At 37.6% G+C, this 27,212-nt stretch overlaps 1 protein-coding gene across 1 annotated transcript in view; it reads left to right on the top strand.

Moving 5' to 3' along the window:
• The window catches only part of MAP3K15 (mitogen-activated protein kinase kinase kinase 15), a 68,531-nt gene that overhangs the window by 34,165 nt on the left and 7,154 nt on the right, over positions 1 to 27,212 (top strand). Inside the window, exons 8-20 of the mRNA XM_065741423.1 lie at positions 8,522 to 8,692; positions 9,153 to 9,265; positions 10,209 to 10,368; positions 10,972 to 11,122; positions 11,528 to 11,635; positions 12,607 to 12,656; positions 14,965 to 15,060; positions 16,063 to 16,150; positions 18,622 to 18,755; positions 19,431 to 19,558; positions 21,230 to 21,360; positions 21,654 to 21,759; positions 25,138 to 25,295. Coding sequence (XP_065597495.1) covers positions 8,522 to 8,692; positions 9,153 to 9,265; positions 10,209 to 10,368; positions 10,972 to 11,122; positions 11,528 to 11,635; positions 12,607 to 12,656; positions 14,965 to 15,060; positions 16,063 to 16,150; positions 18,622 to 18,755; positions 19,431 to 19,558; positions 21,230 to 21,360; positions 21,654 to 21,759; positions 25,138 to 25,295 — 1,594 coding nt within the window. The remainder of the gene's footprint in view (positions 1 to 8,521; positions 8,693 to 9,152; positions 9,266 to 10,208; positions 10,369 to 10,971; positions 11,123 to 11,527; positions 11,636 to 12,606; positions 12,657 to 14,964; positions 15,061 to 16,062; positions 16,151 to 18,621; positions 18,756 to 19,430; positions 19,559 to 21,229; positions 21,361 to 21,653; positions 21,760 to 25,137; positions 25,296 to 27,212) is intronic.

Genomic DNA, 27,212 nt, shown 5'->3' with positions numbered 1-27,212 from the left:
AAGGAGACTCCACTGGAACAGTCTGCCCAGAGAGGCTGTGCTCTGTCACCTTCACAGTAGAGAAGTTCTTCCTCATGTTGAGATGGAACTTTCTGTGTTCTAGTTTGTTTGTTGCCTCTTATTCTGTCACTAGGCACCATGGAAAAGAGACTGGCCCCATCCATTTGACTCCTTCATTAAGCACTGATAAGATCCCCTCGGTCTTGTCCAAGCTGAACAGCCCCAGGTCTTTCAGACTTTCCTTATGATGGAGATGCTTCAAGCCCCTCATCATCTCTGTTGCCCTTTTCTGGACTTTCTCTAGAAGTTCCTCATCTTTCTTGAACTGGGAAGCCCAGAACCGGACACAGCGTTCCAGATGCAGCCTCACGAGGGCAGAGAAGTGAGGGAAGATCACCTCCCTCAACCTGCTGGCCTCTTGTTTTAATGCACTGTAGGATACCATTGGCCTTCTTGGACACAAGGGCACACTGCTGGCTCATGGTCACCCTGTTGCCCACAGGGACACCCAGGTCCTTCTCTGCAGAGCTCTTTTCCAGCTGGACAGCCCCTAACCTGTACTGATGTGTGTGATTATTCCTCCCCAGGTGTGGGATTCTGAACTTGCCCTTGTTGAACCACATAACATTCCTCTCCACTCAGCTTTCCAGTCTGTCCAGGTCTCATTGACTGACAGCACAGCTTTCCAGTGTGTCAGTCACTCTTCCTGCTTCATTCCATCAGCAAACTTGCTTTGATGCACTTTGTCGTTGATGGAGATGTTGAACATGACCAGATCCAGTACTGTTGCCTGGGGAGCACCACTAGTTACAGGCCTCCAAGCAGACTGCACTGCTGATCCCAACATTTTGCTCTGTCAATCAGCTAGATCTCAACCCACCTCACTGTCCATTCGTCTACCCCTCAGTTTCTAAGCTTATCTACCAGGATGTTACGGGATATGGTGTCAGAAGCCTTGCTGAAGTCAGCAGGCAGTAGACAGCATCCACTGCTTTCTCCTCATCTATCTAACCAGTCATGACATCATAGAAAACTACCAGATTGTTCAAATGTGATTTCCCCTTGGTGAATTTGTGTTGACTACTCTTGATAAACTTCTTCCATTTTCTCAGAGATGACATCCAGAATAAGTTGTTCCATCACCTTCCCAAGGACAGAGGTGAAGCTGACTGGCTTGTAGTTTCCTGGCTCCTCCTCCTTGCACTTTTTGAAGTCTGCAGTGAGATTGGGTTTCATCCAGTCCTAGAACACCTCTCCCATTCTCTGTGATATTTCAAAGATGATTGAGTGTGGCTTGACAATCACTTCTTGCCTCCTCCCTCAGCACTCGTGGATGCATCCCATTGAAGTCCATTGATTTGTGTGCATCAAGTTTGCCTAGATGATCTCTGACAAGATTCTACTTGACAAAGAGGAAGACTTCCTTTCCTCAGACCCTCTCTTTTATCTCCAGGGTCTGGGATTCCCAAGGAGCAGTCTTAGCAGTAAAGGCTGAAACAAAGGAGGTGTTCAGTAACTCGACCATATCAGTGTCCCCTCATACCCGGGCTCCCGCTTCATTCAGCAGCAGGCCCACAGTTTCCCTAGTCTTCCCTTTGCTGTTGACATACTTAAAAAAAACCTTATTGTCCTTGACCTCCCTCATGAGATTTAACTCCAAGTGGGCCTTAGCCTTCCTTGTCACATCCCTGGATGCCCTGACAAAGCCTCATGAGCAAAACAGAATTAACAGTTTCCAGAATATCATACCCTGTTGAAAGTTAATGTTTAATTATGAAAGCGTGCCAGATCTGTGATTATAACCAGCAGAGAAAGTCATTTATTTACTTCCTCATAGCATTTTTAACCGAGTTCTGTTGTCACTTAACTGCACTTAGTGTTTTCCAGTCAGTGCTGTGCTATGTGATGTGGCAGGTGAGTCACAGGAAGGCTTCTGAGGGCCGTGGGTCATTGATAGTAAATCCTGTGGACACAAGCTCAGTGAATTGCATAGGACCACTTGTATACAGTTCTGAATCCAAGTTCACACACCATGCTAAGATGAGTGACAGGGATGCTCTGCTTCAGAGTAAGCAATACTTACAGCGGAGCTGCCTGTTTTCTGGTTCTGACCTTGCTTGGATTGTAAGCAAAGCATGCATGGGCCTACCTGCAGGGTACTCTGTGGAAGTACACTAATGCATTCAGAATTGCCATGTTCAGGGGAAGCAGACATTTTCATTATAGTTTTTGACATCTTTGATTTGTACAACCTCTCTTCCACATCACTCTCTTCCTCCCCATTATCTATCTCAGGACACTGAGAGCAACTCAGATTTCTCACCTCTAATATCTAATAACGTAGAGACCAGTAATGAATGTTAACAATGATGAGACTGTATATTTTTTCGAACTTGTTTCCACGTCACCCTCCTTGCTGCTGTTTTTGATGCCTTAGAGAGCAAAAGGCCGTTCTCGTAAAGTGTTCTAAGCAAATAATTCTGAGTGCACACACAAGTAGAGAGTGTGCATCTTAATGTAGGTGTGGGCTGGTTTTTGGTATTGTTCCTTGTTGCCTCCCAGCTGATATTTACTTCTGACTGTGTCTTAACTCAGGCATAGGATGGGATACATTTTTAAGTTCAAGTTTGACCCAAAGATGAAACATAAATGTTTTCAATATTTGTATTCACATCTTTAGTATGAAGTAAGACCCTGTGCCATTGACAGCTGTCTGTGGATCTTTCAGATGTAAGTAGTTCTTTGCTTCAAACTGCTGAGTAATTCATCACCACATCATGGAGAAATAAAACAGCGATGTTCCATTTACTGAAGTGGAACTAACGCAGAGATTAGGTCTGGTAAGGTTCTCAGCTAGAGATGTCTACACTATGATTTTCCTTTAAAAAAAAAATGTAAAGCATGATGTAAGCTTTCATCCTGGGTTCGATGTTTTATGGAGTCCATGTGCGAACGGTTCCAGATACACTTCCAATAAGAAATTTGCCTGAATATCCAGTGCAATTACTATCTTTATTCAAGAAAAGTATGTAGGAATACTACCCACACTTGTGGCATGGTATTAAAATTAGTTCTCAAGTATTATGGCTATTCTTTTGTTGTTGTTTTTTGAAACAAGATTATTTTCAAGGAAAATGAGCATATAAAGTGATTGTATGCATTTCATTATATTTCAAGTTTTCTAAAAGCACTGAGGAAGTCATAATCGAAGTCAGTGGGACAGGAAAGCTTTAATTTCTGTGAATTTTCCTATTTTGTAATCAGTTTAAGAGTGTTAAAAATAAAACAAAGATGCTAGTTTATTCTTTATAGTTTTATTTCCTCCTACTAAAGTATATATATGGCAGAGAGATGAAGAACGGATTTTTACAATAATTGTTACCTGGATGTTTGCTTAGGATTACTTCAGATATGTAAAACTGCCTAGTAAAATACATGGTACTTTGTAGTACACTTATGTTTGGATGTTATACCTTACATTTAGCCTTCTTTAAAACTGGACCTACCAGATGTGAACTCAAATTTCAAATTCTGAAAGCTTGCAAAGAGGCCAAAGGTTATGTCAAATTATTTCAAAACAGTAGATTCTGACTACTGTCAGATGAAACTCAGACCAGGCATAAGGTAAGAGATGTGAAGGCTTCATTTTCTTTCCCAGGCAATTATATCTTTAATTGTTAAAGATGAGGACATTGCAGTCACTGTTATTTAGCTCAGCATGTGTACTTTAACAAGCAGCATATGTAATACACACATAAAAAGCAATTAGCAAGTGAAGGGAGTAGCAGGGTGGAAGTAGAAAATCACTAGTAATTGTGAATAATGGTAGCCAAAGTAAATTATTCCCATTGAAAAGCACTGGGTTATTTGAAATGTTCTGTTTTCTGATTACTCTTATATAGAAACATCAAATTGTCATGTTCTTCTTTTTTATAAGTGGCTTGCACAAAACATCTAAAATATCCATAAGGGAAAAAAAAAGCTTTTTTTTTTTTTCATTGTCATGGCTAACTAGAGACCTGCAAATTTAGTTCTAGTCTCAGCACCCAATCTGGGGTTCTTGCTTCCTCATCTTAAAAATTATGATTTTTTTTAAAATCTTTGCTGTAGGTTTCTGCAGTTAGGAGCAATTCAGCTCATCTGTTGTGAAGTCACTGAGGCATTCTTAAATCACTCAGTGTCCTATTTTTATGCAAGAAATCTGCATCCACCTGCTTGTGGCTCAGGGACTTTATGAGACACAGCAGTAAATTTTGTGTTTATCAAGTAAACTTGGGAAAGGAAAAGGAGGATAGATTTGCCAAGATAATTTATTTTCTGCAAATGCTGATTGATTGTTCCTTTTGTAATGTTTCTCGGTTAATAGAGACTCAGTGAAAACTTGAACAAGCCAGCAAATTATTTTTGAGCTTCACAGGGAAGAAGCATAGAGATTCATGGGGATGAGGAATGAGGCAGGACTGATTTCCAGATGAAGTATTTCTGGTGCCATTAGCTGTTTGTGATTTTTTAATCTGAAACTTAGTATCTCAGTTCCCTTAAATATCAACGGCTAAGAAAATGCAAGGAGAGAGCAGGAGTGCATCCCAGTGCATATAGAAACCCTTCCATACAATTGATTATTATTCTCTCCCTACTTTTTGTTTTTTTCTAATCCTACAACTTTATTTTCTTTTTGAAATACTGGTTTTTATCTGTGCATGTCTCGTGGTAATTTGGTAGTATTTTGTTGTATACTGGAATGTTTTCAGAGTTATCCTAGTATTTAGAAGTAACTCCAAGTTCTTTCCTTACTGACAGTGGCTCTTGCAATTATCATGTTTCCAGGATTTAAAATCAATGATCCTTGTGAGTCCCTTCCAACTTGGGATATTCTATGATTCTGTAATTTAGCCTGATTATGCTTTATTTGTTCTCTGTGCTAGTTTTAGCAAGGCAAAGTTTGTACTGAGAAAACTCAGATGTGCCAATAAAGAAAAAAAGAATAGTATCATTAACAGCTCTTCCATGGTATGTGTTCTGTTATAAGGTAGTTTCTGAATAAATTGTAGTATTAATCCATTTTCTGACTCATTTATCATTAAACTATGTTTTGGAAAGGCAAACTTTATTTTGACAGAATTCTCAGAATAAGTAATTTTAGGAATTGCTCAACCCCAAACCAACCAAAGCAATTGTGAAGATCAGCTCATGTTTTCACTGTATGTACATGTGGAGTTGTTTGTCACATCGTATCCCAGCCATGAAAAGACTAACAAATTTTATGTTGAAGACTGCCAATGAAAACTATCTATTTCAAATTAGTATGTGGTCTCTAAAGTGGTGAGAATGTGTCATACCATGAAGAATGCATATTTCAGTGCAAGCTGGCCTGTAACCAAGCAGCAGTAAAATGCAGTGAATGGTCCTGTCTATAATTCATATTGAGATTTGCTTTACAGAATCAGTCTCACTTGCACCAGGTTACTGCAATAAAGATAATGTTTTCTGCTTTCCATCTCATGACTGCCCATCATAACATGCAGTGCTTCAGCTTTCCCTACTCAGAAAGGCTGTGGTATCTCCATCCTTGCAGGTTTTCAGGCAGAATTCAGTGTTGGACAATGGTCCTGCTCAAAGCAAAAGATTCTGGTGGCTGATCTTCAGAGATCCTTTTCAACTCACCTTAGTGCGATTCACTTTGCTGTGGCTCTGAGTGAGAGTGGTTTAAACACTGTTTTATATTGCAGAGTCATCAAAATATGCTACTGTGAAAAATACCATTTATACAACAGTATCTGAACTGATTTTGTTAAAGTATAGTTGTTTAAGAAGAAAATTTTGCACAGTACAGTATTTTTTTTAATGGAGAGTTGTGATTTATTCAGTTCACATAACACATTTCCTGCTAGGAAACAGAAATCCTTAATTCTGTTTTGAGTGCTTTAATACACTGTTTCTTTAGTTCTTGTTGTTTTGAAATGCTCCTAGTATTTTCTTTCATGAGTACAGGTTCCTCCTTTGATGTCTAGAAGAGCTGACCTTTGCACTCTTCTATTCTAAGCAGAGTCTTGCAGTATACATTGCATTATTTCTTTAAAGTAAATCTGTTTCAATCAACAATAACACACTTTGATGTTATCACTAATATTTAACCCGTTTTTGCACAAAACAGAGGTGAGTCAGTTTGCCTTGGGAGCATTCATTCTTTTTTTTTTATCTGGAAGTACTGTAAGTTAAATAATGGCTGTGCTTTCCTTACTATTTCAGTGTAAGATTGAGCACTTGCTGAATTCTATGACTGTTTTACACAGTTGCTTACTGAGAGCCTCTAGACTTATGTTTGAGTGCCTAATTTAGTTCTGTTTACCCAGCTATCTTTTTTTTGTCTGTTTTTTGTTCACACTTTTTCAGTATATGCAAGATGTTGTCTCTTTTTCTTTGTCCTTTATTTACATTATTTCTAAAATAGCAAAGTTTAAGATCCCTACACAATATAGTTTGATAAAAATATTAAATAAATGAGTACTGTCTCTTTATGTAGCTTCCACTTAAGGAGCTGGTTTTGGTGTACTTAAGGAAACAAGGCATATGCTGTCACTGTATGTGGTCTTCTAGTACCTGTTCTCCAGAAACTTTTGAACATAATTTAAAATCTCTGCAGCCTTTCAAAGGAGGTTGTGAGGAGATGGAGCTCAGTCTCTTCTCCCAAGTTACAATGATAAGAAGAGAGGTAATGGCCTCAAGTTGCACCATGGGAGGTTCAGGGTGGATATTGGATGTTTCTTCTCCAATAGAATGGTTTGTCATTGGCACAGGCTGCCCAGGGAGGTGGTGGAGTCACTGTCCCAAGAGGTGTTCAAGGACTGTGTGGTTGCAGCACTGAGGGATGTGATCAGTGGACATGCTGTTGGTGGGTTGGTGGATGGACTAAAAGGTCTTAGAGGTCTTTTCCAACCTTAATTATTCTGTGATTCTTTGTTCCTATTAACAACAGTGAAACTTGGCTCAGAGACTCCAGTTAGTTCAGAACACTTACAGTTAAAGCATGTTGACCAGTGTTATTTACCCTCACACTTTTTAATTTCCTTTTATTTCCCATGAAACTGAAAAATGATATAAATTTTCTCCTTGAATGCTCATTGGAGATAACCAGTGTTACTTTCAGAACAGCAGTCAATCTGAAGAAAAAATGTCTTAAAACATACAAGTACTTGCTGTGAAAGTTTACTCTATGCCACTGGCATTAGAAGCAGGATAAAGCCTGCACAGACAGCTTCAAATCTGTTATTAGATATTCTCCATTACCTAATGTGCATAGAAGCCTGGGGGATTTTTTGTTTGTTTGTTTGTTTGTTTTTGCTGCAGTGTATTTTTATTGGTTTTAATACATTAGCTGGTTACCTAAGGAGCTGAGCCATTTTACAGTAAATATTAATCCTTCCAGGGCATGCAAATACTAAATTTACTGGAAATTGTTATCTGTGATATTTGTGACAAAGCAGTCATGGTACTTGTAAGCGTGTTCCTGGATACCTGGGAACTAGAATAATTAATCACTGATCATTTTTTTCTTACTGATACGATTGATGTGTATTTGACAAAAAAAAAAAAAACACCACCTTTATGACAACTATTGTTTTCCAAATTTTTCTTTAATATGAAGATAAAGAGAGAAGTACAAGTCAATTTTGAGCTTAATTTTTTCTTGTAGTTCAAAGTCACCATATTGAGCTCTGTCACTCTTCTGGCTGAAGTGGAATTGACCTGACTTTAACTTTTCCTGTTCTCGGTCAGTATTGTCAAGTACTGGCTCTACATTCTCTGGATTCATCAGTAAGAATCATGGAGACAGCTGAATGAGGTGTCAGTCAGGCTGTTGCAGATGGTCAGCTTTATACAAGCATTTGCAGGAATGATCACCGAACAAACACTTGTTTCTCACTGGAGTATGTGCAGAATCTGTCTGGTTACACAAGGAGGAATTTTGTGGGATGACAGATTTTCTTAAATGGATGAATTCTGTGCTTAAATCAGTACTTATGTGAGCTACAAGTAGAGTTCCATCTGTTTACATGGATCGATAGGTTTAGGACAAGAGGGAATGGCTTTAAACTAAGAAGGGAGATTTAGGTTAGATGTTAGAAGGAGGGTGGCGATGAACTGGCTCAGGTAGCCCAGTGAGCTTGTGGATGCCCCATCCCTGGAGCCGTTCAAGGCAAGGCTGGATGTGGCTCTGGCAGCCTGCTCTAGTGGTTGGTGACCCTGCCCACGGCGAGGGGGTTGAAACTTGATGATCTTTGAGGTCCTTTTCAACCCAGGCCATCTATGATTCTGTGATGATTCTGTGATTCCATGATAAGAGAACGCATTTGTTTTTTATAACCAACCAACTTGCAACTGTAATTGTAAGTAAAGTCTGTATATAGTAATGATGGATGGGTTATAGGATAGATGGAGGAAAATATTGTTCCACCATCTTGCAGTTAGTGTTAGAGATCTGTACTCATTAATTTTGTTCTTTGTCTTTTGTTCTTTTCAGAAGAAATAATGCAGGTGACAGGGAGAAGGCACTACAAGTCATGCTTCAGGTCCTGCAGACGTGTGATCACCCTGCTCCAGATATGTTTTGCTTGTGTGGAAGGATATACAAGGATATGTTTCTTGACTCTGACTGTAAGGATATCAACAGTCGAGATCGTGCCATTGAATGGTAACTGAAGAAAGACCAAAATATTTATTTAAAAACTTCTTCAGGCTTTTATAGTTAAGAAAATCAGAGCTGTACAATATAGAAATTCAAAAGTTCCCTGTTTCGTCTTTTTTAATGGTTTGATTTGATTACGTGATTTACTGAGCATCGGGTATTTGGATACATTTCCTTGCTTCTGTTTAGTGTGCATACAATGAGTATAAAATGATACACCCTTTCAAAGGAAATAGACAATCTGTTTCAGGGCTAAATAAAGAACAGGTGAGGTCATGGGAAATATGTTGGTTTTTTGTGCAAGGATGATGCCACCTTAGAGCTCCAAGACATAGAAAGGTCTGTTGTATTTAAGAAACAATATTGATAACTGCATTATCTTGGTATCTCAGTAACCTCTAATGAATGTGAAGCTTTAAAACATAGCACTTAGACCCTATTTGCGAAACTTGACTTTTCTCTGCAGGTACCGCAAGGGATTTGAACTTCAGTCAACACTGTATTCTGGAATTAACCTTGCAGTTTTACTACTTGTTGAAGGACAGCAGTTTGAAACCTCAATGGAACTGAGAAAGATAGGTATGCACTCCTAGAGCCACAGGCGTATTTTTTGCTCCTCTCCCTATGAAGCAAACAGAATGTTTATTGAGGTGGATTGTGTGGATAGAAATGTGGTTCAGACTTTTTAGTGACAGGTCCTCAGTGTCAGCCTAAAACATGGGGATCTTGGAGGACCAGTTTTTATCCTGTTGCCTTGGAGCACCTTTCGAGTAACTAGGTCCACCTAAAGGGCTCCAGGTGTAGGAAGGAATTTCAGCATTATCCATAAACTGCCACTTCCACACCACAGAGATTATCCCATTGTATAGCTGGCTAAGTTGCACTCTGTGGTTCATCTTCCTTTGGGGATGTCAGGGAAGAATCCATAATCCTGTTGTCCTGAAACTGAGAGATCACATGGGAAGATCTATCGGGACAGTAACTACTTCTATACACGTATTCCATGTAGGCCCTAGCTAAAATCCACCACTATAAGTCTTTAAAAAAAATTATATCATAGAAACAGATATATGGTACTTTGAAGCAGAAAGTAGATAACTATATTTGAAATCACATCCTGTCTGAAATCCTCAAAGGTGAAGAATGCAGAAGTGGCTTTTAACCATTCCATTTTCTATCCGCCGGGGAGGATTTGCATAAACCTCTACACATGGATCCTTTTCAGTCAGTCTTGAGGAAACAGAGGCACACAGCTTACAGTAAGAATCAGGAGGCAAATAGCAGGAGATTTGTTTTTTCAGCATCATATGTGATAGGAGTTCTGGCTGTTTCAACCATGTTGGAGATGTTATCTGCAGACCTAGCCTCTGTTATTAAGCAGTATTTGTATTTTTCTGGAGAACACTTGTTCTTTATTTTTATCACCAACACTTAATCAAATCTAATTGGACTTCTATTGACAGACTTATTAGTATATTAGTGTTTTTCTGATAGAAAATATGTTTCAATTGAAATTTTACAGGTGTACGGTTAAACAGTTTATTGGGAAGAAAAGGGAGCCTAGAAAAAATGAACAATTACTGGGATGTGGGACAGTTCTTCAGTGTGAGCATGTTGGCTAATGATGTTGGTAAAGCAGTTCAAGCAGCAGAGAAACTATTTAAGCTGAAACCTCCAGTATGGTATGTAGTAGAAGTCTGTAGCACACGGACCCAGTTCGGGGAAATACACAGAGCAAAACAATCCAGTAGACTCTTGGTTAATTTAACTGGATTTTTCCATCTTTGTTTGTAACAATAACTTTATACTCTGATCTTTTACTCTTGGAAAGAAAGGGCAAGGAATAGAAATGATAAGAAAGTGACCTACCTGTTACTATTGGCTGTATACCCCATTGCAGCAAGATCTATAGGAAAGAGCAATCAGTGACAATTCCTTGTGAAACCATTGTTTTCCAAGTTTAGATAGCTGCTGCTCTGTCCTCTACCATTTTCTACCTCATAATATGCTGTCTAACTGCCACGTAACTATTCATGTGGCTATACCCTTTTCAATAAGACGTTAATGAGTGTCCAAGTGAGATACTGATTTAAGGTTTACACTAAGTTAACTTTCAGAAATGTGCAGAAATCAATCATTTCCATCATGGTAGTTTTAATGTAGATTTGGTTGTGCTTCACATTGCACTCACAGTTACTTTTTTTGATGTCTAAGTCAGTTAAGTGCTTTTAGAATCTGGTTAAATTTTGTTTCCTTTGTTAACTTGCTAATTCAATACATTTTAGGTACTTGAAATCATTAGTTCAGAATCTGATGTTAATTCAGCGTTTCAAGAAATTCACCATAGAACATTCTCCTAAACAAGAAAGACTGACTTTCTGGCTGGATATAATTTTTGAGGCAACGAAAGAAACAACTAATGGACTGAGATTTCCAGTAAGATGTTATGTCCAGACAAGTTTTGTTTTTCTTATGTTTCTGGATAAGACATAACCAGAATTAGAAGACTCGAAGCACAGTACTTACATGTTTGTTATTTCACTACGTGAACCAAACCCTTGTATTCTGTAAACCTTTACTGTTACAAAAACATTTGACCCACTGTCTTAAAATCATTGTAAATAAATATTTGTAAGTCTCCTAATAGAAACCATTATCATACCATTTGGTTGGACATAGGAATGCAACATCTTCCTACCTTGTCTTGCCCTTCTCTCTTTCCTGGAAACTTTTTAGGCCTTACTTTGTGGTTGCCTGTTGCCCCTAACAGAGCATTAGTGTTTACTTAAAATGTTGTCATGTACTACCTGCTGTTTTATTAAGAAAGATATTCTCTCTCAGGTTTTGGTGATTGAACCAACTAAAGTCTACCAGCCTGCTTATGTTTCAATCAACAATGAAGAAGATGAGAGATCTCTCTCTTTGTGGCATGTCTCTCCCACTGAAATGGTAAAACTGTCTGCAGATGCATCACGTATTCTGTTTCATCATGCTTAAAATCACTTTCATATATAGATTTGGAGTGTTTTACAGTCATTTAAAGTTTACTATGTTTCTGCAAAGCACAAGTCTTAACATCTCTCCTTTGAAGATGGGAAAATCGACTTTACAAGGAAAATTATTAGATAAGGTACTGGAGATTAGGAAGGAAATATTGATAAAATTTAAGAGATTAGCAAAGGGTATATAGACAGTATAATCTTCTGAGAAAAATTTAACTTCGATTTCACACTGGGATGTGTTTGACCAGCACTTCCTGTCAGAATAGTGAGGGCTAAAACTGTAGCGAGGTGAAGTGTGGAAAAGAGGCGTGTTAGAGCAAGACTGCAGTTACCTGGATCTGTGAAGTTTTTTTCCAGTACACTGTGCTACTTCACTACTTGGAGTGAATGTACCTGATCCACCCCTTCCTTATGGAGCAAATTCTTGGTGTATATTTAGTGATGCTAAAAATGACTCACTACTAGTGGGTCGGGGGCTACATTCCAAGGCACAGGTTGTCCTTCCTTCGTTTTGCCTCCAGTGTGTTCTCTCAGCCATCACTGCCAGCTCAATATTTCTTTAGGAAGAAACACAAAGTTTTCTTTCCCTTTGAGCCTGGCTAAAACTAGGACATAGTTTGCCTTATGTTTTAAATGAAAAATTGTTGGATTGAGTCAAAACATAGTATTTGGTTAAAATGTACTTAAATTGAATTTTATTTGAGGAAATATTCCCTTGTATCCTGCACTGTTTACCTTCATTTTTTCCTCAAGTGAATAAAATAGCAACAATTCTCATGAGAAAGTTGGGAGGAAAAAAAAAAAAGGAAGGAAAAAATAATAGAAGAGAGGTGTTTTGCTCACCCTGCTGTAATTTTGTTTTTGATAATAAGGTTGAACAATGTCTGTATTAATCTGATATAGTTCTGTTTTTCACAGAAACAGATTCATGAATGGAATTTTACAGCTTCTTCTGTAAGGGGAATAAGGTTTGTATGCGTGCTTCGTGTTTCCTTGAGTGGGAAATCTGGATTCTGCCTTAAATCTTTCTAGTGCATTTCCTGTCATATAAACTGCTACTGTCCAGGTAGGCTTGAAAAGTCAAAAGGGGAGAATTTTCCTTTCCACACATGGGCAGAGCTGTATATTTCATGTAGAAACACACATCTAAGAATGGTTTATGTATTCTCTTGTAGATTTTCCTGTTTTCAATTGTATAACTGCTTTTTTAAACTTGAGCTAAACTTCTCTGTATTTTCAAAGTTGGGATATTTTGCTGCTAGGAAGCCAAGAGGCAGGAAACCAGGAGAGAAAGCAAAATAAAGCCTACCTTTACATCTTGTTGGTATCTGTGGCATTCTTGCTCTCTGCCTGCATTTTGCAGAATGTTGTTGAGAACCAGAGCAATGATAAGCATAGGGAATGTGAGATGAGTCTTTGCCTTTTACCTGAGCTTGTGAGTTACTACATTGGAGGACTGGGCCTTTTTAGAGACAAAAGTGTCTCTTTGCTTGGCCCACTTATGTGAACGCACAACCTTAAGTGCTTATAATCTTTATGACTGAAGTACAAGCATAATGTTACTTACCTAATGTATTCTGTAGTTCACGATGATGTGGTTTTCAGGGCCACAGCTATCACTATAAGCATTTGAATGTTATGCCCCAAGTTCATCATCTATGAACTTGAATAATCCTTTAAGCAAATAAGTTCAGTGAAATAAAATTCTGAATAAGGTGAGTGGTAATTGCTATGAAAGCTTATAATTGTGAGTGTAGACTTAGGTCCTCCCATGTCTTTGGTATTTGCTTCCAAGAGTTTGGTTTTAATGAATCCAGTGTGATGTTTTTTTCTGTTAGTTTCAATGCAGTGTGAGTGGATGTGAAATTACCATTACCAAAGCAAGGCTGTGGAGCTGACTGAGCATAACTAAAGTCAACGCATCACACAAATCAGTCATGTCTGGGAAACATAACTTCTGATTAAATGGAGACAAGCTATTAATTTGCTATGATTCTTAGTCATGCTGGAGATTACAAAGCTCAAGGAAGCAGTCCGTTTATATTTAGAGGAACTGAATGTTTGCTTGGTATATGACAGCTTAAAATTGTAATAGTTTTGAAATTGCTTTTATGCTGCAAGCATAACACTATACAGTGCTTAGTTACTCTGGTGGCTATCCTACATTTGCTTGAGGATGGATCATTTTGCTTTGTCATATAGTTTTTGTGCCAGGTGTATGTTTGCCTGCTTTGCTAGGTTGGGAGTTTCTATATCAGAGCCAAGTTACAGAATGGCAAGGCATATTTTCAAATATTTCTGAGAAAACATCTTCTGTGAGAATTTTAATATTTTGGAACATCTGTCAGTACAGCCCTAAATGGTGCTACAGAAGGTTGGTCTAGTAATGTTCTGCACTTTTACTATGATCTACTGTCATGTTTTTTAACTAACAGGCTCGACAGAGGCTAAGTATGATCTGAAAGAGTTTGACTAAAGCAAGCAGACAAGAACAAATATGCTTTTATTCATTTAATGCATAAAAATAATGACAGTTTCTTAATAATCATAGCTTGGCATTTATAAGGAACGATAAGGAAGTGTTTGGAATGAAAACATGTTCATTCCTGGGTTTACTTTAATATTTCAGTTGTGTTTTACGGCCTCTTCACATCTAGCTTCGATGAATTTAGATGAGCTATTTAGAACACTGGAAAGGCAAAATATGCAATAAATAATCACTTTTCCAGAATTATTCCTGCAGTTTGGAGTAAATATTGGTCATCCTAAAACTTGTTTATTAGTATTAAGGCCATAAAAATGTATACTGTGGGGGATCTGCTCACTGTGTCTCCCTGTTCAGTTCTATTGTGAGCGCAGTGGAAGTATAAAAATATGAAATATTGGTCAAGCTTAAAAGAAAGGCTTTCATGATATCTAGATTGTTGTCAAAACAGTCAACTTTCCATAGACATGTCAAAAAATACCATGAAATCTGTTAGAACTTTGTGAAAATGGAAGAGAAGAGCAATAAACCTTAAAGTATTTGATATAAGTCAGTGTTTTACCAGAATAATCAGTAGCTTAGACGTTCATCAAACTAGGAGTAGGTTTCTAGTCTCTAGGATATAAATTAACTCAAAACTTCTAGATGTAGTGACGATGAATATAATTGCCTGTAGCTTCTAAGAAAAACATGTCAGAGATTTCAATTAAAAGAAAAATTACCTCCACTTTGTTCTGCTTCTTCTAATTGTTATGTCCAATATAGTCTTATCTCAATGTTTCTTTTTATAGTATTTCCAAGTTTGATGAACGATGCTGTTTTCTTTATGTCCATGATAACTCTGATGATTTTCAAATCTACTTTTCTACAGAAAACCAGTGTAGTAGGTGAGTTCTGTTTCTGTGGGTATTGCATGCAAAATCTGTCCCGAATGTAACTAATGTAGTAAAAATTGACAGCTGACAATTTTGCTTGAGATTTTTTTCTCTCATTTTCTCCATTTCTTGATTAAGAGGCAACGACCTAAATTCTGCAGTATTTAAGGTGATAAGAGCAAAGACCCCATCACACATGTTGACTGGTTTTGGTCAGTTTAAGTTAAGTAGTTTATTCTAATTTGCAACTACTATTTTTTCTGTCTCTTGGCCTTATCATGCATGGTACTATAATGATTTAGATTCCCTTATGTACCTGCACAATTTGATTTAGGTAAGAGCAACTGGATGCACTGGAAATTCTGACTTGCACTGTGTCACAGATACCTGTCATGGCTTGCCATAGAATCATGGAATGGTTTGAGATGGAAGGGACCCTTAAAGGCCATCTAGTCCAACTCCCCTGCAATAAGCAGGGACAACGTATTCAGATATTTTGTGATAGCAATTATGTTGTCTTTTAACAGTAAGCCTACCAACTAAGTTTCAGACATAAATGTAGGCCAGATTCTTCCTGGGAACAGATACTGGCATATAAGCCTTCTGAATGAAGTAGAGATAATTATGATGTTACAAATTTTGTGCCACAGAACTGAAAATCAATGCATGATTTTTGAATGTCTCAAGTTTTTCTCTAATTACACTTGTAAATATTAGAATATAGTAAGCACCTCACATCAAACTATAGAGCAAAAATATTTGTGTTGGATCTGCTGAGATTTTAATATGCCATTACAAACAAATATTTAGTTTTGTAGGAGCAAATAAAATAATTTTATGAATTGTTAGGCTTTTCAAAGTGTATGGCAAAAAAATAAAAGGAAGGAAACCTACATCTGAATGTGCTATTCCGTTTGTTTGCTTGCAAGCAAAGCCTACCCTGGGAAGAATGTATTTAATCTCTTGCTGAAGGGCTATTTTTCTTTGATATTCTGCTATTTATTGCTCTCACAGATTCTGTGGGTTGGTGAAAGAAATTTTGTCTGATGCAGTTGGCAGTACTTTGGAACTAGAAGGAGAAATAGATGGAGAAACATTGGAGGTATGTCAGTGTTAAAAGATCAAATAACTGAATCATTTTCTCCATTTTCCTTGCACTTTCCTATCAGTACACTGGAAAAACATTAAATATTTTTTAAAATTCCTTAATTATATATGAAGTTTCAACTCTTACACAATTATTTGTGACAAGAACTACATTATTTAAAAAAAAACCCAACTATTTTTAAATGAAATGATCCTGCTAGTACTGTAAACTGTAAATCCCTAAAGAATTGTGTTACTGATTTTTGTATTTACACTGCAAACAATCTGTAGATAAGAATCATGTGATACCAGCTGGCTCAAGATAAAGAAAAGCTATGCGTGATGTAACTGATGAGTGTAAAAATCCAATTGCGGTTTGCTTGATCTGTGTGTCTTTCCGCCTCTGTCCCATTCCAACAATTCCACTGTACTTAGAATTTAGAGCCTTTACAACAGTGAACCTTTGTAGTAACTGAGGCTTCAGAAGAGGACAAAGAGCGTATATGACCCTTTACTGAACTGTTGAAAGTAATTTCATACTGCGGGGAGGAAGAATTTGGCACTAAAATTTGCACATATTGATGACAGAATTCTTTCCTCAAGTGATGAAAAGGACAAGATAAGAACACCTGTTAAGCCCAGCTTAATACATACATATGTAATCTTGGCATTTACAGGATTGGGGTCTGCATTGGCAAAGGAAGTGTATAATCTATAGCTGCAAATTTTATATTACATATTTATAAACTTAGCTCATGGAAGGAAAAACTCCAAACATCACAGCCTGTTCAGATGTGTATAATCTCTCACAGGAAGTGAGTTCACCATAGCTTAAGTCTTTTAAAAACAGAACTGGGAAAAGCCCTTGAGAGTGCACAATGGGAAACAATCCTGCAGCAGTCAATGAAGTATGGAGAAATGACCACGTACATTACTTTTAGATCTTTAGGATATACACTCATAGAATGATACAGCTGTTTCAGAATTATCACCTTGTACTTATTATTTTAGGTCAGGAAATAAAAAAGAAATCAAGATACTAGGGAGAGGATAAATTTGCTTAGCTTCAGTAAGAGATTTAATGCTTTTCTGCAATCTGAGGACCACCTGGAAAAAGCAGCTTTGTATCTCCTTGATGGACTTGACAAGCATAGAAAAATCAGAAATTCTTGCAATTAATAAAACAAATATTAATATATGAGGAAGGTGAAAAATAATCTTGAGCATAGTTTTGGGGGAAAAAAGTCATTTCAGTTAGAATTCCTATGATAATGTTATTCCAAGATTATATATTTTGAATTGTAGTATTGCTTGAAAGCAGGTACAGTTTAAATCTCTACAACTAGCAAATATTTGAAAGGAGAGTGTTTGGCAGCTCTTTCTACCTTAGGATATTTGTTTCTGGATGTTGATATTGAAGAAGTACCTGTCCCTACTGCACCCCAGGTAGGATATACTGGAGATCAGACATTCCTGACTCATGTTTGTACAGAAGGTCAGCTGTAAGCACTTGTTTACTCCTACATCATGGCTGAATTCCACGCGCAGAGGATCACATACTCAGACCTTTGCCAATGTGTCTGTTGGAGAGTGGCGTTAAGCATGTATGGTCTCTTAAAATGTCTGCCAACTAGCAGTGAACTATAAGTCTCATCAGTTTTCATGTTTCATAGGACACAGTCTGGAGAATGCAGTGATAATAGTAGGGCCTTCAGACTGGACTGTTGCAGATGGGATTGCTGTCAAATTCCGCAGTGTGTCTGCTGTATTCTTTCTGCACAGTTTGATGTCATAGAATAGCTGTGAAAGCTGGATGTGTTAGTATCAAAGAACTTGACAAGTTTTACATATGGCATTTTGGGTCAGTTGTGCCTATCATGTAATAAGATTATGTTATAGTTATAAAGTGCTTAAACATGGAAAACGTAACTGTACTGAAGCTACATTAGCTCAAGTTTAGTTCCACTGAGCAGAATATGCTGTTAAGATAAACAGCAGTTTTTCCTTAGTACCTTCCACATTGTGACACGAAACATGTCATCTTTTCTGAGTGGAGAGAGGAAGTTCCAGTGACAAATGGACAGTGCAATACCAGAACTGCAAAGAAAAGTGTGAAGACACTTCACAGGATGGCTGATGCTGGCAAGCACCTCAGTGTCCATCAGGCCCAGCCTCTGCCCCAGCAGCATGCCCAGAGCAGGGTGGCAGGTCTACAGCCAGGTGGCTCTTGGAGATCTCCAAGGAGACTGCAGGATCTCTGGGCAGCCCGTGCATGTGCTCCATTGCTTGCACAGTAAAATGAGTACTTCCTTCCTTCATTTCAAGGTGATGGATCTCAAGTCTACATTCTGCATGAGATGGCAGAAAAGTTATGGATAGAAATGTCAATAGTTGAGGCCATTTGAACAGAACTGCTGTTAAACCTCTCTGTAATCTCAAATGTTATTGACCACAATTCATGTGCCACTTTGTCTTATCTGCTTTCAGTATGAATATGATTATGATGAGAATGGTGACAGAGTAGTTCTTGGAAAAGGTACTTATGGGATAGTATATGCTGGAAGAGACCTTAGCAACCAGGTCCGAATTGCTATCAAAGAAATACCCGAGAGAGACAGCAGGTAAGAATGAGCTTATTTTTATATATGTACACATTTCTAACAGAACTGCATTTGTTTGCTGAAAACTTGGCTCACCTCAGTGAGTATTTCTATGTGATTGGTTTATAATGTCCAAGTATACTAACATTCAGTTATTGTCTCTTCCTAGTATTCCTCAGCACCCTTTGGAGAGTGAGGACTTTTCATTATCTGAAAAGAGTTTATGTGCATATATATTAATGTGTATACATATACACATATAGATCAATGTGTACATGTATAAACTTTATTAAAATTATACCATTTGACAACATATATATCTTAAATCCTAGAAAAGGTAATTTGTTTTTAAAGTTGCAGTTGTATCTCGTCTGTATTCCGTTCAAGGAGAAGAGAAAGGATAAAAGGAGTTTCCAAAGCAAAGGTGGTACTGCAGGATAAAGCAGATGTGTAAATGTGTAAATATATTATTTGAGGGCATGTTTTTCCTCCTCAGTTCCTCTGAGATCTACCTCTGCTTTTTCTCAGCAGGCAGCCAGTCACACTGCATTTCGAAGGTCATGGGCAAGATGTTTACTGAGACTTGGATCAATATTGCTATAATTTGTTCTGTTTGCAAAATATCATTTAAACATAGCCTACAGCCTTTTCCTCCACTGTGGGCTACTCCTTGTTTTTTCTGTTTGTTTTTAATAGATATTCTCAACCTCTTCATGAAGAGATAGCACTGCATAAATATTTAAAGCATCGGAATGTTGTCCAATATCTTGGATCTGTTTCAGAAGATGGGTACATTAAGATTTTTATGGAGCAGGTGCCAGGAGGTTTGTATTATTCTGAGCTTAATTTATCAAAGAAACTAAAAGCAGGTGGGACCCTGAACTTAAGGAAAGCTGATGGACGTGCACTTAATGTGTTTGTGCACCGTATTTGGCTTTTCTGCTGAGACATTCATGGCATTCTTTGCATGTGAAGAACAACTTGAAGTGTGCATCTCCCAGTCCCCCCTCCCCTTCCTGTAATAATTATAAACCTAGAGAAAAGTTATTAGGAAAAAAACTACTTAATATCTTGTGTCAAATCCTCACACATTATAAAGCCGTGGAATTAGAGCTCTGAATTCCTTTTAGCCTGAGCAGCTACATAATGGGAGCTTTTAAGATAGCTTCTGTCGCGTGGTAATACAGATTGAGCAAACCTATTCTAGGTTACACTACCATCTTCCTTTTGTATATGTCAGTATAAGTCAGGATGAGTGTTGTCAGCTGTGTAATTAGCAAAACTAAAGCAGAAATAAGAAAAATAAGGTTATCTGTGGAAGATCCAGACACAAACATTCAGAGTAAATAAATGTAACTGGGGCATTCATGATTGGGAAGATTTTTATTTTGAATTCTTGTGACCTTCTAACCCAAGAGCCTTGATTTTTACTATTTTTGTTGTTGTTTTTCTGTTTTTAGCTGAGACACTGACACGTGTGACATGCTGATACAATGAGCCTAAATCAACACTTCCACTTGTTTTCCTACACTTGTTGAAAGTGTCAGCCGCTGCTGTTTACCTACCTTTTTTTCCCCTTTTCATATTTGCACAGTTGGAATGTGCTGTGATTAGTTGCTAATGCCAGGATATTATTGAACTAAATCTGTTGTTCCTTTTAACTCTGCAACCGGTGTTAAAAAGAAACCAGCTGTTTCAGATTATGCAAGATTCTTTAAGCAAACTTTGTTTTAGAAAGCTGTTGGCGTAGGCTACAAATCCCTTTAACTAAATTTGTCTGGCATTAAATAGAACCACTGCACCTTGTTTATTATGAGCAGAAGAAGAAAGTCTGTCTTTATTTTGGCTTGTGCAATTTAAATTAAAATTTAAATTTTTAAGACTGCTTGTGTAATTTAAAAAAAAAAAGATCTGTTGAAGGCAGAGGAATTGTAGATGACGTGTTTCTTTCTCTGAACATCCATTAGCTGGCTTCTTTAAAGATCATTCCTTCATCTTTTCCTTTAGAATTTCCAGGGCTCAATCCCATATTTGCAAGGAAATAGTTTTTTGTTTCCTTTTTTTTTTTCCTCCTTTTTTCTCTGAACTGAATCAGTTTGTTTGCTCATGTATCTGGTTCACAAAATATAGTATATTATATAACACAATGTCATCTGTTATAGCCTCTATTTCATTAAAGGCTAAATGGTTGCTAGTCCTTATCTCAGCAGTTGTTAGACTGAAGTGAGGGAGAGTAGTGTAGCTCTGTCATAACATTTTTTCCTGTCATGGAGGTGATGACTGATGCTGAGCTGGCAAAAAAGAAATAGCCAGTCAGAAGCAGCAGGAAATTAGTTGCTTTGATTGAACTAGGAATAATTTGGCTTGATTATAAGTGCTGTATTTCTCCTGGGGAAAATACAGGATATTGTGCAAAAGGTTAATCTGGCCTTAAATTTTTAATATTAATCTTGAGATTTTGGTATCTTGATACGCTTTCTTCTTAAATCATGTAGGCAGCCTCTCAGCCCTCCTGAGGTCTAAGTGGGGCCCGATGAAAGAACCCACAATTAAATTTTACACCAAACAGATTCTGGAAGGCCTTAAGTATCTCCATGAGAACCAGATTGTACACAGAGATATAAAGGTAAATTTTTCCTCTAGTGTGTCTTGTGTCACTTATTTTTCATTATATTTACTTCAGTTAGTTTTACTCTAACCTGACACTGAATTTTTAATAGAATTTCATGGAAGCTTAAAACAAAAGGGAGGAATACAACAATACCTTCTCCTTGATGCTTCTGGAAAATTCCTTTGTAGAAAGGTATATTACAGAGATAACCACAAACTTTTAGGAGTATTGAGGTTGGGAATTGGAATCTGCTTTTACCTATCTTCCCCCTTTCACCCTACACCCTCTCTTTTTCATCAAAACTACAGGGGGATAACGTGTTGGTGAACACCTACAGTGGTGTGGTAAAGATATCTGATTTTGGTACTTCCAAACGGCTGGCAGGAATCAATCCGTGCACTGAAACATTTACAGGTAAGACCAACTGAACAAAGATTTTAAGCATGTTGTTAATAGAGAGTATTTGTTGTTATCCAGGACTAGACCCACGATAGGTTTCGATGTAGAACCAAGAGGCTCTTTGGATTTGTGGTGAAAACAGCACTGGCTCTCTTTTATTCTGTGCTCAATTGTGCTGTAAGTTTCCCTGTAGCACAGAGCATTAAAAACTTGCAGTATTCAGGGGAAACAAGGCTTCATAAGTAACAACTGAAACTTCAGACTGTAAAGTGACAGTATGGTCACATAATTACTCAATTCTTTTATCAATGGAAAAAAAATAGGTGTTTTCACTCGTTGTACGGCCATCTGCATAGGCTGATAGCACAGATCACAGGGCTCACATTGGCCTTCAATTTAAGTATGGAAAAGTGTACATCTTCATTAGCCACGTGGAACACAGGAGACAATAACCTACGTTTAAAGGCTTCCCATGACCTGGTGATGACTCTGCATTTCTTCCTTCTTTCTTAGAAAGGAAGCCATGACCATAAAATCATGAAGATTCTGAAGTGATAAGTAAAAATTACCATCCAAATCTGAACAGAGCATACATCGTTTGACTCTTGAGATCAATGTCTCAGCAGGTGCAAGCGTTTGAAATGAATCTGTTTTCTGCGAGTCTTTAATGATTTTAATTAGAATCCAGTTATATTAGGAGACTTCTAAAGAGAACAAAATAAGTGTTATTTGTACAACTTGGAATCATAAATGTAGCATTCGAATGCTTAGAATGAAGCACTATGAGAAGCAATCTCTTTGGTTGCAGCAGATAAGCATGGAAATGACTGTATGTCTGAACAGAGTTGCTTGCACGCTGCCTTCTGAAGCATTCCTTTAATGAGTTTCACCATGTTTTCCAAAGTATTCAACAATTAGATTTTTAACCAGTTATCTTCCTTAAGTAGCTGGGTGAATGATTTTCAAATGCATCTCAATACGAAATTCTGGTACCCAAAAAAGAATATTTTCAGTTTTGGCCACCAATGTCTGTCCTTGCCATTGTTATTAGATGGGTTGTAATTAGAGATGCTATGTGAAGAGATAGTATCTGAAGAAATGTAATCATGCAGTAATAAAATAAGGTAAATTCTTCCTTGTGCTCCTCTTCTTTGTTCTCTTGTATGTGTGCTGTCCTGCCTATACCTTAAAGGCGTAATTTACTGTGACAAAACATGTTTAAGCTAAGAAATGTTAAGTCGTTTTGGATTTATAATCAGTAGGCAGGGAGCTATTGCCTGGAGGGGCTTAACAATTCTCTTGCTATTTGTTTTGATTCTTAACTCAGTACATAAACTACAGATTTTAGGCATTATGCAACACTGTCAGGTGATTCAAGGGTCAGGCTGCTAGTGGTTTAAACATTATATCTGTCCATTCAAGATGCTCAGCCTGAGGGCAAAGCTATGGCTTGAACTGTTGTTCCACAGCAGTTTAATGGACATACTAATATCCAATGCCTTTATTTTCACCAGATGTTCTCTTTTATTCTTCATAGCTTTACTACAGCGTAATTTAATTGCATTCTTAAGAGGAAAAGCGATTTAATTTAAAGATATTGTGAAAGACCTGGTAGGAATTTGTGTGAAAAAAAGGTACTGTAGTGGTTGAAACTCTGAGAATGTTTATAGATTTCCTTTGTTGATGTGGACTGACTTCTTGTAAAGCCTTCTTGTCAGTTGTCTGAGTTTACGACTGAAGATCAGCGATTCCAGGTTGACAATCTATGTTTCATTTTTGTACTCTATTTTTTCTTTCTCTGTGTTATAACTAGTTATTACACTCAGGCTGTCTACAAGCAAACTTCAGGGGCATCCAGTTTTATCTGTTAGCAGCCAGCTGCAGGATCTTATTTTGTCAACATGTCTAATTTCAGAAGTTTCAGTAGGTTCTTCTTTTAATCTTTTTGGTATGCCTGGTTGTCAGAAATTCCAAACATCTCAAGAAGACTTCATTGAATTGCAACTTTTGATGAGCTCCTTTATTTCTGTAGTCATAACGTAATCAATTTATCTTGATTACAGCCTCAATTGCCTTTGTATAAAACTTCAAATTAAAAAGAAAAAGAAAATTCCTTATTGGCATATATTTACAAAACCACTCGTATAAACAATCTGAAATTCCCTGTCATGGGTGTACAAAACCAACAGGGTTTTTTTATTGTTTATTTATTTATTTATTGTTCTTTGGTGGTGCTGACTCAAATCCCTTACTTTTACAAAACTTTATTCTTTGTTTAAAACAAAACAGAAACAACAAAACATCTACTTGCTAGGTTATTCTGTTTCAAAAAAAGAAATATCAACAAAAAAGAAACTGAACAAGATGATTGCTTTGACACATTCTTCATAGGCTTTTTAATAATTACCTTATTACATTGTGTAATGATGCCTTCTCATCATCATTACAGGTATTTCTTGCAGTTGTTGCATTTTTTTTTAAGCTACTGTTAAGTCCTTGTTGGCTCAATCTTGATGGTTTAATCTTATTAGATCTTGCTTAATATTACAGAGAAGTGTTCCCAGGAACAAACTATCTAAAGGAAAACCAGATTGTACCTACATTGAAGTAGGGGACTGAGAACTGCCAGTATGAAAAGAACTATCAAAGAAAATTCTTCTAATAGTTATTATTCTGAAAATATCTATCATTTAGTTTGTGTATTACATCTTAGTCTGCTTATGGTGGAGGACTGGGAAAAATATGTTGTGAAAAACAGGTATGCTTGCCCCTTCTGCTGGCTCTGTTCTTTCATTTTCCTACTTGTAACCCACCAGACCACTTGGTTTTGCCCTCTTGGTACTCTGCTTCACACTTTGCAGTCTAGAACTGTGTTTTTTTCCCCATGAACTTCCTTCTTCTAACTTTCTCCTCACTATCACTAGACATCTTACTCTTCAGAATCCCATCTTCAGATCTGTCTTTATCAGCAGAGGCATTTTGGCCTCTCCTTGAACTGCTCGCTTTTTTGTTATAGGGGCTGTCCTATACCTGTTTTCTCAATATTGGAGTAAACACATGAAAAACTGTTCTCATGAAGAATATCTGTTACCTCCTACCTGCATAAACTTTACAATTTAGTGACTGCACGACTTCATGTTCTAAGGAAGCATTTTGATTGTTGAGTATATTTTCAGCAGGTTGAAGCCTTGTATTAGGAAGAGGAAGAAGTTTATAGAAAATATCCTAAAACGTAACATTCTGTCTAGTTCTCACTGCCAATATTGGGAATCAATTTTTTTCACTGTACGGGCCATATTTGACAATATTGGGGTTGCTTAGTGGTGTGTGTATTCTCCTGAGTAAAAATGAAGACTGTGCATAAAGCCTGACAATCCCTTTTGTCCTGACCAGGCACGTTGCAGTATATGGCTCCAGAAATCATTGACAAGGGACCACGAGGATATGGTGCACCAGCTGATATCTGGTCACTAGGCTGTACAATGATTGAAATGGCAACAGGCAAGCCTCCGTTTCATGAGCTAGGAGAGCCTCAAGCAGCAATGTTTAAAGTAAGTACAGGGATTTTTACTATCTAGTTGATAAATTTTCAAATACTAACTTAATTTTTTAAATATTTAGTTTATAGTAACCTTTTGTTATGTAGGTTGTTTTGCATAAAGACACAGTCCTACCTGTATTCTTAATTCTGATTGAAGAACTCTGCTCGAAGCTGTACTCCTCTAGGGAGCAATAATGTATTTCTGTGCTGGTAGTAGGTCATGACTCAGAGCAGCAACCTCAGAAATGAGGATATGTGAAAACTAATATTCTCTGCCTTCTGTCTTCTCCTGCTCTTGATTTCCCTATTGACAACCAGAGTCTCCAGTGATGACAACAAAGTTCTTAGTGTTCCTTTAAGTCTTTTTTTTTTTTTAAGCCTTCCTCCTGTTTGCATTGTCTTTCAAAGGCTCAGTCTTTGCAAGATGGTAAGAAGGTATGGTAGAAGGGGGAGTCCAGAATTTCTGGTATGTACTGAAGGACCTCCCTGCATTCTAAATTCTTTCAATCAAAGCTACCTCCTTGGTGAATTGTTGTCTCTACTACTTCATTGTTTTCTCTTTTTTAGCATATCTATATGATGGTGATGGGTTGATGGTTGGACTTGATGATCTTAGAGGTCTTTTCCAACCCTACTGATTCTGTGTTTCAACATCTACAAGAATAAATACTTGAAAATGCTCCAGAAAGTTTTGATAATAAATGTACTTGAAAAACTCTAAAATGAATACTGTTAAAAGGCTTCTTTTGTTATGTTGCTGAAAATCACATTGTGAACATTAGTGTAATTCTTTCTTCCACCATGTCAAAATAAAAAATAATTACCAGTAAGTGTAATAAGCCGGGCTGCAATTCACCGTGCTTTATAGCAGGCCTGTGAGCTGTCCCGTGCCTCACAGCTGGAAGGCAAAGAAAAGGATGACTATGGCTTTTGATATTGCTTCAGTGGTACAATGGGCTGTCCTGGCTTTTGTGTAGTGTTGAAGGGTATAACCCTGAACCATGGTGCCATCAGCTTGTGACACTTTCCCAGTTAAGCCAGCTGTCTGCAGCGCACTCCAAGGAGCAGGCTGACCATGAGATGGGCACACTGAGAGAAGTGCTCACAGCCCAGCGAGCCGTTGGCTGTCTTCTCTCTGCCCAAAGCTAAAGTTTTGGATTGGTGATATGATATCACCTATTTGTAAAGCGCTGTCCATGGTTACAAGTCAGATAAAAATGCTTCATCAGAAAAGGTTGGTGTTCTGATATTGTATCTTGCCAGCAGGAGACAACATAAATAAATACATGAATTTGATTTATTCATTAAATGCATTAATGTAATTGCAGAGGTTAGCAAGTTGCAGATATTAAAGTAAAGTTGCTTTAAATTTTTTCTCAGGAAATGCTGAGGTTTGAACGTGCTTAGCATTCTGATTTGGAAGGCTTAATACATCATTAGCATTTTATCTTCTGCACTGTCATTCAAATGCAGGCACCACTGCTCAGCACTTCTAGTTTCAGCTTTTTTGAAGCTAAATAGCTACTGTTAAGTGCGTAATGGTGACAAAGTATGTTAATTCAGCTCTATAATGAGATTATTTAAACAACTTTTCATTTTTATCAAGCTGCTGGCACCTGCTTAAATGCTGGGCTGCCATCTCCCCTTGCGGCCACTATCCTTCTGCTTGGTCACCAGAGCGTGTTGTGTGCAAAGGTGCTGAATCTACAGAACAGATACGCGTTACACAGCTCTGCCGTCAAACCTTTTAGTGCCAGATCAGCATTAAAAAGTAAGCTGGAGAAAAATCACAAGGGAACAACCCAGAGTAGTGCATTTGTCACTACTTAAAGTTTTCTGGGGTGTCATCTCAGTAAGCCTTTGGCCATCGTGTGATTTTTCAGTTCCCTAACACAGAAAGGCTATGGAAGACATCTGGCTTGAGTGC

This window comes from Cyrtonyx montezumae, unplaced genomic scaffold, assembly GCF_038088225.1.
Source record: "Cyrtonyx montezumae isolate F1298 unplaced genomic scaffold, pur_monq_1.0 scaffold_3, whole genome shotgun sequence".
NCBI lineage: Eukaryota > Metazoa > Chordata > Aves > Galliformes > Odontophoridae > Cyrtonyx > Cyrtonyx montezumae.
The sequence above is the reverse complement of the archived record's forward strand: the minus strand, read 5'-3'. Positions and strand labels throughout refer to the sequence as shown.